This window comes from Aquarana catesbeiana, linkage group LG02 (assembly GCF_042186555.1).
Source record: "Aquarana catesbeiana isolate 2022-GZ linkage group LG02, ASM4218655v1, whole genome shotgun sequence".
Taxonomy (NCBI): Eukaryota; Metazoa; Chordata; class Amphibia; order Anura; family Ranidae; genus Aquarana; species Aquarana catesbeiana.
The window spans coordinates 414,288,447-414,306,260 of record NC_133325.1 but is presented as its reverse complement, the minus strand read 5'-3'; the positions used below and the strand labels follow the sequence as shown (position 1 = coordinate 414,306,260).

The following is a 17,814-nucleotide window of genomic DNA, read 5'->3' as shown; positions in this document are numbered from 1 at the left end:
TTTTTTAAAAATTGGGGGATATTTATTATAGCCAAAAGTAAAAAAAAAAAATTATATATTTTTTTCCAAATCTTTTTTTGTTTATAGCGCAAAAAATAAAAACCGCAGAGGTGATCAAATACCACCAAAAGAGAGCTCTATTTGTGGGAAAAATCAGACGTCAATTTTATTTGGTACATCGCCGTTGCAAGACTGCGCAATGTTAAAGCGAAGCAGTGCCATATCGCAAAAAATGGCCTGTTCATTAAGGGGGAAAATCTCCTGGGGCTGAAGTTGTTAATGTGGGTAGATGGGTTGGACTGATGGTTAGATGGCTACCAGGGATTATCTCTCTATTATCCTTCTGTCTATCTTTCTATCTGTTTAGTTATTTTCTCTACCTTTTATTTAACATTGTGCAATATGCATGCCTAAAACCTGCCCCCTGTATGATATGCACTCTTGAGCTCTGTGCCCTGTGCAATACACGCTGCTGAGCCCTTTGCAATATGCACTACTAGCCCTGCACCCAGTGCCCCACTTCCACAAAGGACCCCGCACTCACAACGACACAACTGAGCAAACAAGTACCTGAAACATTCTTACACAAAGGATGGGCAATTCAGAGACCTAACAGTGTAAAACGGTGACAGCTTTCCCAATGCCTACAGACATGCAGTCAGAATTCCAGACCACCATGCTAAGATACTCTGGTGACTGCATGGTGCAATACATCCACCAGCTACCCATGAGGGGGGGGGGGGACTGACTGCTACTGCCTTGGATATAAAAAGAAATTGAGCTCCGCAGTCTCAAAGCTCTGGCAAGATATCCAGGACATTAGCCACAAACTGGTGGAAGTAGAAAAAGTAGGTGCCAAGAGGGACAGTGCAATTAAAGACATACAATTCAAGCAAATATGCACACTCTAAAATATTAATGCAATGCACTGACACACTGACTTGGACAATTGTTGGCAGCACTCTGTATAAGGGCATGCTGTGTTCCTGAAATGGCGCCGGCAAAGACATCAAAATGCAAACCCTCTTCAATGATCAACTCGACTGTCCTGCAGAATGTCCCAATGAATTTGTGAGAGCTCACATGGCCCTGGAGTATCCAAGATGACTTGCCTATACCTTTTCTAATTGTAGTCTAATATTTAAGTGCCTGATCCCCTGCGATACTATGTGTGCTACAGACTATGACAAAACAATATCTATTATATTACATATAAATGATGTGTGTGAGGGTTTGCTGCTAAATACCCAATGTGTTCCAGACTTTCCCTTTGAGAAAGTCACGTGGCGTGTGACGAAACACGTCATGAGAAGGGCCTTGGGATGTCAGCATGCACACCTAGGAAGTCTTCACCCTATGTGTTTGTTGCTACCAACATAACAGCCAAGCGATCCTTAAGGGGGCTGCACACCCTGAATGTGCTATGTCTGTGATCTGAGTGCACCAGGTTTAGTGCACCAACAAATGTGAGTTTTTAACTGTGTATTCATTTTTATTAAAGTTTTCAAAGAGATTCAGCACTGTGTTAGTCCTTTCTGTTTCTTTCTGAGCTTTATTGCTCAGGATCATCACAGGATACACTGCAAGCACCAGTAAGGATCCATGACTGTCAGACATACAGTATTAAAAGCACCAACAGAGGATTTAGCTATCCGCCAGAGGATCTATATACCCCTTAAAGGGGAAGACGCATGGTCACCTGTATTAGGTCCAGAGTGGGGGTGAGTGCATAGAAGTGGAGGTGAATAGACACTGGAGGTGTTGTTTGAGCAATGACTCAGGACCCATGAATTCCCTTTGATTTTTTGGACTGTATTCTGCTATGCTTTACATGCTTACCAGCTTATTTTGAATGTTATTACCTACTCATGGACACTGTTATCACAGTGGTGGTTTATTGCATTTTATTATCACTATTACAATCAAAGTGATACTAATGTAGTGTCTCCACTGTTTTTCTTCATATTGTGTTGTTGTCCTTGTAATAGAATTTACATATAGCACTGAGATTCATTTATGCTCAGTAGGCAGTATCAGCTTGCTCCTACCTCGTACAAGCAAGCCGATACATTCTGACAGGAAGACTCAATGAATCACCACGGCGCTGATCAGTGCACCGACTCGCTGCCGGTACCATGTGATCACTGTATCCAATCACAGCGGTTCACCTGACAATTGTAAACAATGGATGGCTTCCTTACATGCCATCCATTGTGTACAATTGTGTTGCTAGCTGTGATTGGTCACACTGATCACATGGTACAGACAGGGCCAATCACAGCCCATCTACACCATGTGATCAGATGTAACCAATCACAGCTAATCACAACAAAACAGACTGACTGAATCAGTTTCATTCAGTAAAAATGGTTGCTTATACCAGTAAAATTCATAGGTATAAACAATCATAATGCATAAAAAAAAAAAATGCTGATCACTTCCCAAGAGTAGTAGAATGTTACTATGGTAACACTGTATTGCTCTGGTCATGGTGTGTAAAAATACAATCGTAAAATAAAGAAATAAAAATGTAATAAAAAAGAATTGAGAAAAATTGAATAATTATAAAAGTGCCCAGTATCGAAGCGGTTAATTATAGTGACCCTATTCCTTCCCCCTACTTCTGTTATTTATCTTATACACTCCATCTTTGTGTCTGTCAATGTGAGTTACTGATATTCACATGTAAGTGTATAAGCAAAATACATTTTATCTTGTTTTTGTTGGTTGCACCATGAGGTTCTGTTCTTCCTCTTTTTTTTTTTTTTTCTTTTTCTTTTTTTATTTCTTTTATTCTTTATTCAAGGGTATGCAACGTAACACCCTATAGTACACCAAATAGTATGACATGACATATTCTTGATGAAGATCGTCAGTGGTAACATGTTGAAAATGAAAATTACAGAGGTTAATAGTCACTAACCATGTAAAAGACTAATTGTCATTGTTCTTCCTCTTTTTTTATAAATACTTACCAATGCAGGGCTTTTTTTCAGCTGGAACTTGGTGGAACCAGTTCCACCACCTTTGGCTTAGGCCCTCTGGTCCTTGCTCACCAATATCACTTGTAAATACTGAAGTACGGCTTCTGTGTTTACAAGTGACAGCTTGTCTCCCACTGAGTGCATGAAAGGGACAAGGGAGATGCAGGTGCCTGGGGTGCAGTGCAGATGCAAACTCCCCCACTGAAGAATCTCCCTGCAAGTGAGAGAAGCAGAGCCACCTACAGTGAGCAGGTAGGTACTAGAGCCATCAGGGTTCTTCAGCTTAATACAGCAACAAAAGTAAGACATGTGGAAGATGGTGAAGCTTTTTAGGAGAGAGGAGAAGATGGGGCCGGGGGCAGTTGAGGGGGGGTTGCATGCAGAGGTCAGAGCTGAAGAGGAGAGAAAGTGAGATGTGAATGGAGATGCAGAGGTAAACAGCTGTGGAAGAAGGCTGAACTCTGCACTCTGTGTGTAGCATACCCCTAAACTCTACACTCTGTATGCAGCACACCCCCGAACTTTGCACTACAATGTAAGTAGCTGTCAAGGTCAGGGTCAGACCAGTAGCTATAGCTGTAGATGAACTCCCACTGACCAGTAGGATTGGTATACAAGCAGGTCACCCTGGCAAATAACGCAGGCTCACCTGAGGTGCCGAGTCTAAGTACTAACCGGTATTCCCCAGAGCTCCTAATGGTGGAGATGGGTTTTGCTGCATGTTAGTACCAGGTGGCGGTCCTCAGGATCACCACAGCAGGAGGTGAGAAAGCCAGGGTCCAGTAGTGGATATAGCAGCTAAGAATCAAACAGAAGCGTAGTCAGTAAACAAGCCAAAAGTCGGTAACAAGTTGTTGCAGGTTGGGATCAAGCTGAAGCGTAGTTGAGTCAAGGGTCAGTAACGAGTGGTAATAAAGATATGAATGGGAGCAGGAAAGACAAAAGTGAGATACTGGCTGGAGAAAGCACAATAATCTGGCAATCAGACATGGCTTAAATCAGGAAGTTCATGGGAGAAGCAAAGAGTTCAAGGTTCAGTATAAGTCAAGGCACAAGGCAGGTTTGTCCAATGGATCTCAGGTAGCCCAGCGAGGAGAGTCATTGCTAGACAAAGTAGAGGTCCCAGGTTCAAGTCAAAGCCCTGACAGTGGCGCACCCCCCCCCCCATCTCTGCACCTAGCGCACCCCTGCACTCTGTATGTAATGCACTCCTGGTATTTAATCTCCCTTTAAGACCCTCCCACTGTTAGTAAAATTTGGCCACACCCACTATTTGATGTGGGTTGAAAGAAGGTGGGGGGAGGGGGTCGTGGTTACGTTCCTGCACATATTTTCTGAGAAAAAAAACCCTGACCATTTGTGATGCTGATGTGGAGCAGAAAAGGAAACCAGTTTGGCAGAGCCATAGAACAAATGATGATGATAACATAGAAACCTCACTGATTGAAGGGATATCTCATGGTGTACGGCAGTGTGTCAGCTGAGCTCATTGGATCTCATTTGCCTGAGATCCAATCTCTCTGGTAAGAAGTGTGTGTATCCTGGTGGCATTGATTCACAACAGTGGCTCCTTTTGGGATTTGCACTTGGTTTAAATGTCACTTTTAGAGACTTTATTTCACTTTGGTGGATTTCATTGGATTTTTTCCTCATCTTTGTATATGTGGATTGCTTGACTATTACATTTAAAGAAATATCACATTTTTTTTTTGAGTAGCGTTACCTAACCTTACAATGCAGGTATATAATGGAACATGGGCACCATACAGGTCCTTGGACTGGGATTGACTTTTTCTTTAGAATTCCCGTGTTTGAGTTTCATGTACCATTGTAATGTAATACCATATTTCAGTAATGCACAGCAAAGACCCAAGGCTATTGTTGTTCAAAGCAACATTGAATATTACCAATTTATGAATCATCATGTTATAGGAATGTATGAGTCTACCTTGAAAGGATGTCATTTTAACCCTGACGCAAGCTGAGAGGACATACTTTTCATTCACACAATAGTGAGTTCTTAGTGAAACTCCTTCAAGGGATGTATTATGTCATATTAAGGATTCATTTTAAGATATTAAAAAATATCTACTTTCAAAGCTAGTAATAGGAAAAATGGGCCTGATATAAATGAAGGTTTAGGATTTCGCTCCGTAAGGGGTATTCTATTGTGTGCGCACTGTTGAAAGCTCTGTCACACTTCAGTGAAACACTTTTATGTCTGAGCGGATTCCATGCTTTATGGTTGTCTCCACATGAGCTGCACATGAACTGCTTTGTAAGTACAGAGCTCCAGAGTAAGGTTTTTTTCTTGGTATACAATCGTTATTATAAGATGCTAATGATGCTTAATGATTTCAGCAGTTTAGTGATAACAATCTACAGCAAATGAGGAGCCATGAATTTTGAATCTCTCTGCATTGCAGTCTCTCTTATCGTTTTCCTAATGTGACCCAAAAAGTCACATTCTGGGGTCAGAACAGTGACTTCTGTCAGTTTAAAATGCATACCATTACAAAATCCCAAATGATAACTCCTGGAGACGTGTTGAATGTTTAAATACCGAGCAGATTAGCAAACGAGGTGGCAGGGAGGAAGATAATTGTATTCTATTATATTCTTTGGACATACTCACATATTTTCAGTTTCATGCCAGAATATGATCTGCATATCTCACCTTTATTTCCCACAACCTTTCTATACAGTGGGAGAATTCTACATCTACCTTAAATTGTGAGAAGTCTCCAAGTAACTGTGCTCTTTAACCTTCACTTTCCACTCTCCTTGTAAAAATTCAATTGTATTCAGGGGAAAGTAATGCACATGACAATAGCTTCTCATGTGATCTTAGGATTGTAAATGCATACAAGTACATACATATGAGTATTTCAAGAATGATTTTAGTGTGATCAAGGAATGCCTGTTTTTGTACTTTTCAGAGGTACAGGCAGAGCCCCCATCAGGCGGGTACAGCCGTTACAACTGTAAGGGGCCCCGGGGCCTGAGGGGCTCGTCAGGCCAGAAAAAGGCAGGACGGGTGAAGGGGATCCGTGCTGTGCAGTATAGAAACGATCTCACAGTTTCTGTAGTTCTCATGTCATTGATTTTAGACATCGAGCTCTTTACTGTGACCTCTGGCTACTATGTGCATGTGCACCCCTCGTGTGACAGTGATCTGCCTGTACTATGCTTTTCAGCAACATGTCAGCTTTGTAAAAACGAGCTGGGACCAGGTATGAAGTTAGAAGTAGGGGCTGTGAAGGAAAGAAAGGGGGGCTGTTTCTGTACAGGGATGGGCCAGAGGCTTGTGTGTGTACAGATTTGTGTATGCTGGGCTGCCATATATACAGGTGTGTGTGTGTGTGTGGGGGGGGGTGGCAGACATATATACAGGTGTGTAGGGGGGTGCTGACATATATACAGTTGTGTGGGGGGCGCTGACATATATACAGGTGTGTGTGGGGGGCGCTGACATATATACAGGTGTGTTTGGGGGGTGGCTGACATATATACAGGTGTGTGGGGGGGCACTGACATATATACAGGTGTGTGTGGGGGGTGGCTGACATATATACAGGTGTGTGGGGGGCACTGACATATATACAGGTGTGTAGGGGGGCACTGACATATATACAGGTGTGTGGGGGGGCGCTGACATATATACAGGTGTGTGGAGGGATGGCTGACATATATATACAGGTGTGTGTGGGGGGGCGCTGGCATATATACAGGTGTGTGGGGTGGGTGCCGATATAGAGCAATATGTCATTTTCTGGTGCAAACCGAACTGGGAGGTGTTCGGCTCATCCCTACTAGTGAGACTCAAAGGAAAAAAGAGCACCTGACTGTCAGTGACTGCTTCAAACGCTACCAAAAAAACTGTTAGCTTTCATAGTGATCAGGCCTGACTCTGCGAATGCTGCAGTTATGTGTTTAGTGTTTTGTAAGTGACGGTGATCGATTAATACTGCACTTGGGTGGGCTGGGTTGAGGGACTAAACGCAGGTGCTAGCATGTATCTGGCCTGATCCCGCTAACGCTGCATTTTTGTGAACCCTAAACTACAGGGGGCGCTAGTATAGATCTGATCAGAACAGATATTGATCCGTTCAGACACTATACTAGTAAGGGAGGTGTATGGTTCATGCGTGGGTGTTAGTGCTACTGGCACTAATCTGACGCTGCCTGGGGCGACGCAGACCCTGACTGATGCTAAAACCTAACTGATTTCACCCGCCGGGTGATCAGGGGGTTAAACCTTTATTTAGGAAAAATACAGCGCTATAAAAAATAACTAGCTTACCAGCATCACCTGTGACACTAATACGGTACTGGTTGAAAAGCGTATAAAACATACTGACAAAGGTTAAAATCAAGCAAAATGTAAAATCCACCAGATGCTCATCCAGTAACAGTTGTGGAAGGAAGAGTCCTAAAAACTGACGCGTTTCGAGTGGTGTCCCCTCTTCTTCAGAGCTGATCAAGGAATACCTGTTTTTGTACTTTTCAGAGGTACAGGTGAGCTGCTGAATTCCTGCTGTATGTAGGAATACAACCTGCACCTTGGTACATTACTTCTGGTTAATAAAAAAGAGAAACAAATGCTCTTGCGCTTGAGAAATTGCTGCGCGGCTGATTGAAAATAGATGTATCCACTGGTCTAGCCACCGCATTTGGCGACAATTGTTTAATCTTTTAAAAAGCATATGAAACATACTCACAAACAAAGGTTAAAATGAAGCAAAATATCAAATCCACCAGATGCTTGTCCAGCGTGGTCCGCTGGCCAATAACAGCTGTGGAAGGAAGAGTCCAGAAAAGCTAATGTGTTTCGAGGGGTGTCCCCTCTTCTTCAGAGCTGTTTAGGGAATGTCTTTTTTGTGCTTTTCAGAGGTACAGATGAGCTGCCGAATTCCTGTTGTATGTAGGAAAACAACCTGCACCTTTGTACATTAATTATGGTGCCTCTCACCAGGTATTATGGTGCTGACACACAGATACCCCACCAACTATCACATGCTCATTACCACTAATCATCAACCTAACAGTTAACTTCTCTTATCCCTAATTTGAATACCGTATTTATCGGCGTATAACATGCACTTTTTTCCCCTTAAAATAAGGGGAAAATCGTGGGTGCGTGTTATACGCCGATCTCCGCTATTTTGTGATCTGTCGGAGCGATCGCCGCCGACATTCACATAGCTTGTATTTTTAAACATGGCTCCGCGGAGTTCGGAGGCACTCGGCGGCGCTCGTGGAGCCGAGATACACATAGCCGAGGCTTCTCGGCTATTCTCGGCGTCGTTCACAGTCACGCCCAGTCCCGCCATTGGACCTGTGTTATGTCCATCATAGGGACTGGGCGTGACTGTGAACGGCGCCGAGAATAGCTGAGAAGCCTCGGCTATGTGTATCTCGGCTCCGCCCAGTCACTGTGTCCTCGGCGGCGCTCGTTCAGCTGAACGAGCGCCCCCGAGTCCCTCCGAACTCCGCGGCGCCATGTTTAAAAATACAAACTAAACGTTTGTATGTCGGCGGCGACAAGGCTGCACGGACCACTGGGGACAAGGCTGCACTGGGGCAAAGCTGCACTGGGGACAAGGCTGCACTGGGGCAAAGCTGCACTGGGGGCAAGGCTGCACTGGGGCAAAGCTTCACTGGGGACAAGGCTGCACTGGGGCAAAGCTGCACTGGGGACAAGGCTGCACTGGGGCAAAGCTGCACTGGGGAAAAGCTGCACTGGGGACAAGGCTGCACTGGGGACAAGGCTGCACTGGGGACAAGGCTGCACTGGGGCAAAGCTGCACTGGGGACAAGGCTGCACTGGGGCAAAGCTGCACTGGGGACAAGGCTGCACTGGGGCAAAGCTGCACTGGGGACAAGGCTGCACTGGGGCAAAGCTGCACTGGGGACAAGGCTGCACTGGGGCAAAGCTGCACTGGGGACAAGGCTGCACTGGGGCAAAGCTGCACTGGGGACAAGGCTGCACTGGGGCAAAGCTGCACTGGGGAAAAGCTGCACTGGGGACAAGGCTGCACTGGGGCAAAGCTGCACTGGGGACAAGGCTGCACTGGGGCAAAGCTGCACTGGGGACAAGGCTGCACTGGGGCAAAGCTGCACTGGGGACAAGGCTGCACTGGGGCAAAGCTGCACTGGGGACAAGGCTGCACTGGGGCAAAGCTGCACTGGGGACAAGGCTGCACTGGGGCAAAGCTGCACTGGGGACAAGGCTGCACTGGGGCAAAGCTGCACTGGGGAAAAGCTGCACTGGGGATAAGGCTGCACTGGGGCAAAGCTGCACTGGGGACAAGGCTGCACTGGGGCAAAGCTGCACTGGGGAAAAGCTGCACTGGGGACAAGGCTGCACTGGGGCAAAGCTGCACTGGGGACAAGGCTGCACTGGGGCAAAGCTGCACTGGGGACAAGGCTGCACTGGGGCAAAGCTGCACTGGGGACAAGGCTGCACTGGGGCAAAGCTGCACTGGGGACAAGGCTGCACTGGGGCAAAGCTGCACTGGGGGCAAAGCTGCACTGACAAGGCTGCACTGGACACTGGGGAAAGGCTGCAGATGAACACTGATGAGGCTGCATTGATGGGCATTTAAATGTAAGTTTTTTTTCCTTAAACTTCCCTCCTAAAAGTTTTTTTCCTTAAAATTCCCTCCTAAACTTGGGGTGCGTGTTATACGCCGGCGCGTGTTATACGCCGATACTTGTGACAGAACTTCACCTGAAAAGGAAAGTTACGCTTATCCTCCTCCTCCCTGCCTCCTCTCTCCTGATTGTAAACTTTTATTTTCAAGGAGTGGGTACCTGATTTTCACAGGTACCCACTTGAACTTCAGCTCAGCTCATTTAGGTAAGCAGAGTGGAAGCTCGACCCTCCCACTCACCGCCTGCAATCTCCTGGGATACATCACATGTCCCAGTAGGAGTGGGTACCTGATTTTCACAGGTACCCACTTGAACTTCAGCTCAGCTCATTTAGGTGAGCAGAGTGGAAGTTCGACCCTCCCGCTCCCCGCCTGCAACCTCCTGGGATACATCACATGTCCCAGTAGGAGTGAGTACCTGATTTTCACAGGTACCCACTTGAACTTTAGCTCAGCTCATTTAGGTGAGCAGAATGGAAGTTCAACCCTCCCGCTCCCCGCCTGCAACCTCCTGAGATACATCACATGTCCCAGTAAGAGTGGGTACCTGATTTTCACAGGTACCCACTTGAACTTCAGCTCAGCTCATTTAGGTGAGCAGAGTGGAAGTTCGACCCTCCCGCTCCCCGTCTGCAACCTCCTGGGATACATCACATGTCCCAGTAGACTGTGCTACCATTCAGAATGTGCAGTGTACCTTGCGCATGTGCAGTGGAGAGCTGGCTGTTAGCCAACAGGAAATCACACCTGCCTCCCACAGTCAACATGGCAGCACCAGGGACCTGAAGACCGGAGAAGAACCAGCCCGGGTAAAGACAGTGCTGGATTCCTGGGCTGGTAAGTGTCTTTTTAAAAGGAGTCAGCAGCTAAAGTATTTGTAATTTGCTAATTTATTTTTTTATTTTTTAAAAACACGACAGGAGCTCTTCTTTAACTACTTCCCACCCGGCCACTGCGCATAAACGGTCGGGTGGTCCTTTCCTCATTCTGAGTGGACGTTCAGGAACGTCCCTCAGAACGAGCGCTTGCAGCGTGGCCACAAGGCGTGCTGCAGCTCGATCATGTGATCATTCTGATCACAGGATCCAGCTGAGCAGAGATCGGGACATGGGCGCTGTGATTGGCCCTTTCGATCACCTGGCGGCTGTGTCCAATCACAACCGTCACAATGTAAACAGAGACGCGTGTCTCTGTGACAGGTCTCCCCGCCAAGCTCAGTGAGAGCTCAGTGTGGGGGGGGAGTGGGGGGGGATCTGCAGATCTGTGACAGCTCTCTGTGAGGATGACTTTACACAGAGAGCTGTTACAGATCACCCCACAAAGTACATCAATACCCCTGTCCTTATACAAATTTCAGTGTCCCAATAAAAAATCTGTCTGTACCCCATCACTGCCAACACCAAACAAACACTGATTTGGGTTATTTTTACCAAAGAAATGTAGCAGCATCATTTTTGGTCAAAATTTATCAAGAGAAATTACTTATTTGCAAAAATTTTATAACAGAAACTAAGAAAAATGCATTTTTTTGGAAAATTTTCGGTCTTTTTTTATTTGTAGTGTAAAAAATAAAAACCCCAGCAGTGATTAAATACCACCAAAAAAAGCTCCATTTGTGTGAAAAAAATTATAAAAATTTCATTTGGGTACAGTTTACATGACCGTGCAATTGTCATTCAAAGTGTTACAGCGCTGAAAGTTGAAAATTGGTCTGGGAAGGAAGGGGGTGAAAGTGCCCAGTATCAAAGTGGTTAAAGCGCAGCTCCACCCAAAAGGGGAAGTTCTGCTTTAAGTACCCCCCCAGCCACTTTTGGCATGTAATTGTTTTTGCCGCAAGCTGTCACAGCTGGGTGCCCACAGTTGAAATGTCGGCATGATCGAGAAAAGAGGGAGAGAAGCAATGGCTCGGGTGAACACATCGCTGGATCGTGAGACAGGTGAGTGTATGTTAATTAAAAGTCAGCAACTAAACTTTTTGTAGCTGCTGACTTCTAATAAAGATAGAAACAACTGGAGCTTATCTTTAACTTATTTCTTTAAAGGAAAGATACAGGCTTAGAAAAATCAGTTTGTAAATGGATATGAAACTGGCTAAAAGACAGAATTCAGAGTAGTGGTTAATGAATCATCTGGGTGTTCTGGTAGATCATAAGCTTTAATAGCATATAATGCCAAGCTGCAGTTCCCAAAGTGAGCAAACCCTTTCTTGTATTAAGAGAGGTATGGACTGCAAAGAGAGATATCATTTTGCCCCTGTACAATTCATTAGTAAGACTTCATCTGAAATATGCAGTTCAGTTTTCGACACCAGTTCAAAAGAGGATAATGAGGAACTGGAGAAAATGCTGAGAAGGGCAACCAAACTTATAGGAGGCATGGAGGAGCTCAGCTATGAGGAAAGATTAGAGGTACCAAATGTCGTCTCTCTTGAAAAGAGGAGATTTAGGGGGGTATGATCAACATAAGTGGTCCATATAGTGAACTTGGTGTAGAGATATTCTCTTTCAGGTCATCACAGAGGACAAGGGGGGACTCTTTACGTCTGGAGGAAAAGCGATTTAATCTCCAAATACAGAAAGAATTCTTCACAGAAAGAGCTGTGTAAATGTGGAGTACACTCTCTGGCTAGATCAGTAGATTGTTTGAAAAAAGGCCTGGATTCTTTCCTAAATCTACATAATATAACTGGATACTAATATTTTTGGTAAAGTTGATCCAGGAAATATCCAATTGCCTCTTGGGGGATCAGGAGGATTTTTTTTCCCTGCTGGAGCAAATTGGATCATGCTTTATTTGTTTTTTTTTTCTTTCTTTGCCTTCTTCCAGGTCACTGTTGATATAGGATAGTGTATATGAAGGTTTTCAATTTGTGTCTAGGTTTTGTTTTTTCTCTGTTGGTTGAACTGGATGGCATCTTTTTTCAACCGGATTAACCCCTTTGCGTCAGCGCCTCCCGGCCCTTTAAGGGATTTTAGATGCTGGGAAGCGGGGTTTATGATCACGTGACCACCGTAATTGGCTGTCACGGTGGTCACATGATCAGAAAGCTCCCGAAAAAAAAAAAAAGAAAGCTCCCGATCGCTTCTTTGCATTAGCCACCGGTAACTGTGCCGGGAGCGCAGTCTCGGGACAGCTGTGTCTGCTAACTGGTACTGAAATATGCAGCCTCTCGGCACCAAGGCCCGCCTGCCGAGAGGCCGCATATTTGTGTGTTGTCAGCTCCTAGGGGTTAACTATGTTACTATGGTCACAACATACACTTTCATTTTATAATATCAGCATTGTAATAACTATAAAAAAGATAGTTATTATTGACAATCCAATATAACCCTTCTTAAAAAATTTCCCTTCATGTTGTGAGTTCTGCCGTCTGTTGGCCATCTCTTTCCACAACTTCCTGTATTCCCTGCATGCTTTGCAACATCTCCTCTGCTGTTTACATTTGATTTTTAATGACTACATATCCCATGGTACCTTGCTGCCTACAAGCAGTGATTCCTTACTGCCTCCTGAAACTCCTCCTCTCGCTCCTCTGTAGAAGGCTCCTCTGTGAAATGTGTGACACAGCAGTGCCTACTCACAGAGTATAGTGAATACATGTCATACTGATGTAACGGGAGACTTTAATGAGGACACTGATATAAGGTGGGGGCTCTAATGGGGATCTTGATGTAAGGGGGAACTCTGGTAACAAAGGTGCAGACTGAATTTATTTTTGTTCCAACTTTATAAATGGCTCAAGTAAAGTTCACTTGGAATGTCTTTGCTTTGCCTTACTCTGTTCTACCAAATCATATCACGCTGATTACAAAAAAAAAGCACCAAGTAAAATGTATTCATTAATAAAGATTTTCCCTCATTTATAAACTTAAGTTTTTTGGTCCACAATTTTTAGTAAAATATACAATATAGCCCTCATACTGAAACGTTTGGAGACCCCTGATCTAAAGTGCCAGGCCGTTACTTATGCATAAGGACAAAAATAATATTAAAAAGCCACCGCATATCATAATGTGTAGACAGGGAATTTTTGAGTGAACATTTTTCTATTTTGCCTTCCAGAAAACCCCAGGGAATCCTGCTTTGACCCAGGTGCAATAAAAAATGGGTCCCGTGTTGGAAGTGACCTAAAGCTTGGCTCCACTGTAACATACTACTGTGACAGCGGCTATGACGTTAATGGAGCTTCCACACTAACCTGTGTAATGGGAGGAGATGGAAAGCCAGCCTGGAACTACCCTCGCCCATCATGTAGAGGTAAATATCTTTATTAATAGCGGCTAGTGGCAATATAACATTGACCACAGGAAACATGTTTGTATAGTCTAATGTTTCAAAATGAAAATGTAAAATTTTGAACAGGCTTATAATTTTTTTTTTAGCTAAAAAAAATGCTTGTCTAAACAAAAACTTTTCTATATCATCCAAAGTCAGAGCTATTCAGATATCTTATTTTCAAATAAAAATGGTTTTGTCTCAATTTTTGGAGCTGGCAGACTGCTGATATGCAAATTTGTTCAGCCGTTAAAGCAAACCCCCAAAATACTGTGCTTTTTGTTCTTTATGATTATTGGGTTTCATTGGATGGCACGCTGTGTCTGTCTATACTCCAGCATTGCATGATTGACACACAGCACAGTCAAGGCTCATTCACACCATTGTGTTCTTCTTCACATTTAAGATTGTTGAAGCTGTATGGACCCTATAAGGAAAAACTTTTCGTGTTTTCATGACTTTCCTTTTGAGTTATGTTATTTGATCAGTTTACAAGTAACAAGTGGATAGTAGAGTTATTCTGCAAACCTTGTTTGCATTCCATTTTTTTTCTAGCAAACTGTATTGCAGCAGATTGTTTCCTGCTTCTGTTTTGTAGATAAGGAGACAGGCCGCTGCTAAGGATATATATATATATATATATATATATATATATATATATATATATATATATATATATATATATATATATACAGTATCTCACAAAAGTGAGTACACCCCTCACATTTTTGTAAATATTTTATTATAACTTTTCATGCGACAACACTGAAGAAAGGACACTTTGCTACAATGTAAAGTAGTGGGTGTACAGCTTGTATAACAGTGTAAATTTGCTGTCCCCTCAAAATAACTCAACACACAGATGAACTTATTTGGTTCAGATGGTGTCAAGCGTGTGCGGCGGCAACCAGGTGAGGAGTACAAGGACAAGTGTGTCTTGCCTACAGTCAAGCATGATGGAGAGAGTGTCATGGTCTGGGGCTGCATGAGTGCTGCCAACACTGGGGAGCTACAACTCATTGAGGGACCCATGAATGCCAACATGTACTGTGACATACTAAAGCAGAGCATGATCCCCTCCCTTTGAAGACTGGACCACAGGGCAGTATTCCAACATGATAACAACCCCAAACACACCTCCAAGATGACCACTGCCTTGCTAAAGCAGCTAAGGGGAAAATCTGATAGACTGGCCAAGCATATCTCCAGACTTAAACCCTATTGAGCATCCTTGGGGCATCCTCAAACGGAAGGTGGAGGAGCGCAAGGTCTCTAACATCCACCAGCTTTGGGATGATGTCATGGAGGAGTGGAAGAGGACTCCAGTGGCAACCTGTGAAGCTCTGGTGAACTCTTTGCCCAAGGCGGTTAAGGCAGTGCTGGGAAATAATAATGATAATATGAAAATACTAACACTTTGAGCCCAATTTGGACATTTTCACTTAGGGGTGTACTCACTTTAGTTGCCAGCAGTTAAGACATTAATGGCTGTGTGTTGAGTTATTTTGAGGGGACAGTCAATTTACTCTGTAGCACAAGCTGTACACTCAATACTTTACTTTGCAGCAAAGTGTCATTTCTTCAGTGTTGTCACATGAAAAGGTATAATAAAATATTTACAAAAATGTGAGGGGTGGCCCATCCCTTTGCAGCTATAACAACTTCAACTCTTCTGAGAAGGTTGTCCACAAGGTCTAGGAGTGTGTCTATGGGAATGTTTGATCATTCTTCCAGAAGCGCATTTGTGAGGTCAGGCACTGATGTTCGATGAGAAGGCCTGGCTCGCAGTTTCCTCTCTAATTCATCCCAAAGGTGTTCTATTGAGTTGAGGTCAGGACTCTGTACAGGCCAGTCAAGTTCCTTCACCCAAAAATTGCTCATCCATGTATTTATGGACCTTGCTTTGTGCACTGGTCCAAATCATTTGGTGGAGGGGGTATTATGGTATGGGGTTGTTTTTCAGGGGTTGAACTTGGCCCCTTAGTTCCAGTGAAGGGAACACTTAAGGTGTCAGCATACTAAGACATTTTGGACAATTTCATGTGGGAACAGTTTGTGTGCGGCCCCTTCCTGTTCCAACATGACTGCGCACAAGTGCACAAACAAGGTCCATAAAGACATGGATGAGCGAGTTTGCAATGGAGGAACTTGACTGGCCTACACAGAGTCCTGACCTCAACCCAATAGAACATCTTTGGGATGAATGAGAGCAGAGACTGCAAGCCAAGTATATAATGTATGTTTTACGTCAATAGCGTGCATGCTAAGTAATATTTAAGTGTAACATTAAAGGTATCTATAATCTCTGGGATCCCCCAAACAATGCCTCCATATGTTCTCTTATCCCCACAAGGCTGACATCACCATCTTTGTTCAGGCATCTTCCTGAGTAAGCATATACTTTATTGACTAAGAAGCTGACCCAGAGTTGTAGCACCCATGTAAATCCTGGTGCCTGTGTAATAGCCAGGTGGGGTTGAGTTACTAAAATTGGAGAGTGAAAAATCTACATATAAATCAATCAACTTCTGTTTTTTTGTTGTCAAAGCTTAATCGAGCAAGTTGAAGTTAGAAGCGGATTGGCTACCATGCACAGCTGTACCAAATGCTGCACTTCTCCAGTTTTAGTAAATCAACCCTTGTATTTGCACACAGTTTGCTTCATTCACACAGGTTAGACTCCTGTTGCTGTCTCGTACAACATGACTTGTCCTAGGGGATAAATAAGTGTGGCGCTAAATAGTTATGTGCGTTATTGGGCAAAGCCTGACAGAATGGAAATCCGTGAGGACAACAGCTCAATAAAGTGTATTTAATGAAACACTAAATAACTTGTGTATAATACTAGTGAAAGTAATATATAAATGAATAGGGGAATGTGTGAATAGATTAATCAAAAACTCTAGTGTGCGTTGGAGATCAGCAATGGTAGGATCAACTCACTATAAATAGTGTGAAGAAGTAAGTGGAGAAATTCTTCCCCAAAATCTCAAATCAAAAAATGGTAAATTAAACAAAACTTGTGAGTAGTGTAGTGACACACATGAGAAATATAAAAACATGAAGCACCATAGCAACATACATTGCTGTCACGACCAAAAGTCCAGCAAATAATTGTAGATAACTAGTATAACTGCAGTCCAATGATAAATAAAAAGATCTGTAGCTGTCAAGATGAATGGTAGAAAGGCCTCAAATCCGGGGATGGCGTCCACAGGATCAGGAGCCCAGCATATATATGGACGGGATAGGCAAAAATACCCTTACCGGCAATGGTGGACCCCTCGGCCAGCGGCCTGGGGGTCGAACAGGCTTAGGATAAGGAAGAGGGTTCCACAGCAGCTGGAGATGTTGGGGGGAATCCACGACACTCACCAACCGACCTCTCTGATTGTAACAACTCCCGGTCTCCGAGGGGTCAATCAAAAACTGCTTACAGGAAAAACCGCTTCCATAAACCGGATATGGATCCTCAGAAAATGGGGTTCAAAAAGAAGACCTCCCCATAGTGTAAATCCGCTTATTAAAAAGTATTTATTTGAAAATCAAGAGCTATACAGCACACCATGACCTAAACATCACAGTCAGGTATAAAACAATAAAAAGCGCTATAAAATGAAAGTGGCAAGACAGGCATAACCACCCGACGCGTTTCGTCCTACGGGACTTCAACTGGGGTACATGACTGTCTGCCACACATGCCTGTATATATATAAAACATATGATTACCCAGTATTAGCAGCTGTTCGCGCCATGTATACCGTTACTTCCGGGTTATCCGGAAGGGGGCGTCAGAATAGAAGATATACCAATCACAAGGACTCGGGAGCTGGCTCTCAACCAAGCCTCAATGTGGGAGATCCTATGCGAATATGTTGTGGGCGGCGTCCACCTCCAAG

The 17,814-nt window shown here is 44.0% G+C and overlaps 1 protein-coding gene across 3 annotated transcripts in view; it reads left to right on the top strand.

The window, feature by feature from the left end:
• Nucleotides 1–17,814, top strand: part of CSMD2 (CUB and Sushi multiple domains 2) — a 1,533,565-nt gene that overhangs the window by 1,291,840 nt on the left and 223,911 nt on the right. For all 3 annotated transcript variants that reach the window (XM_073615428.1, XM_073615429.1, XM_073615430.1), the window contains one exon: nucleotides 13,703–13,897. In XM_073615428.1, coding sequence (XP_073471529.1) covers nucleotides 13,703–13,897 — 195 coding nt within the window. The remainder of the gene's footprint in view (nucleotides 1–13,702; nucleotides 13,898–17,814) is intronic.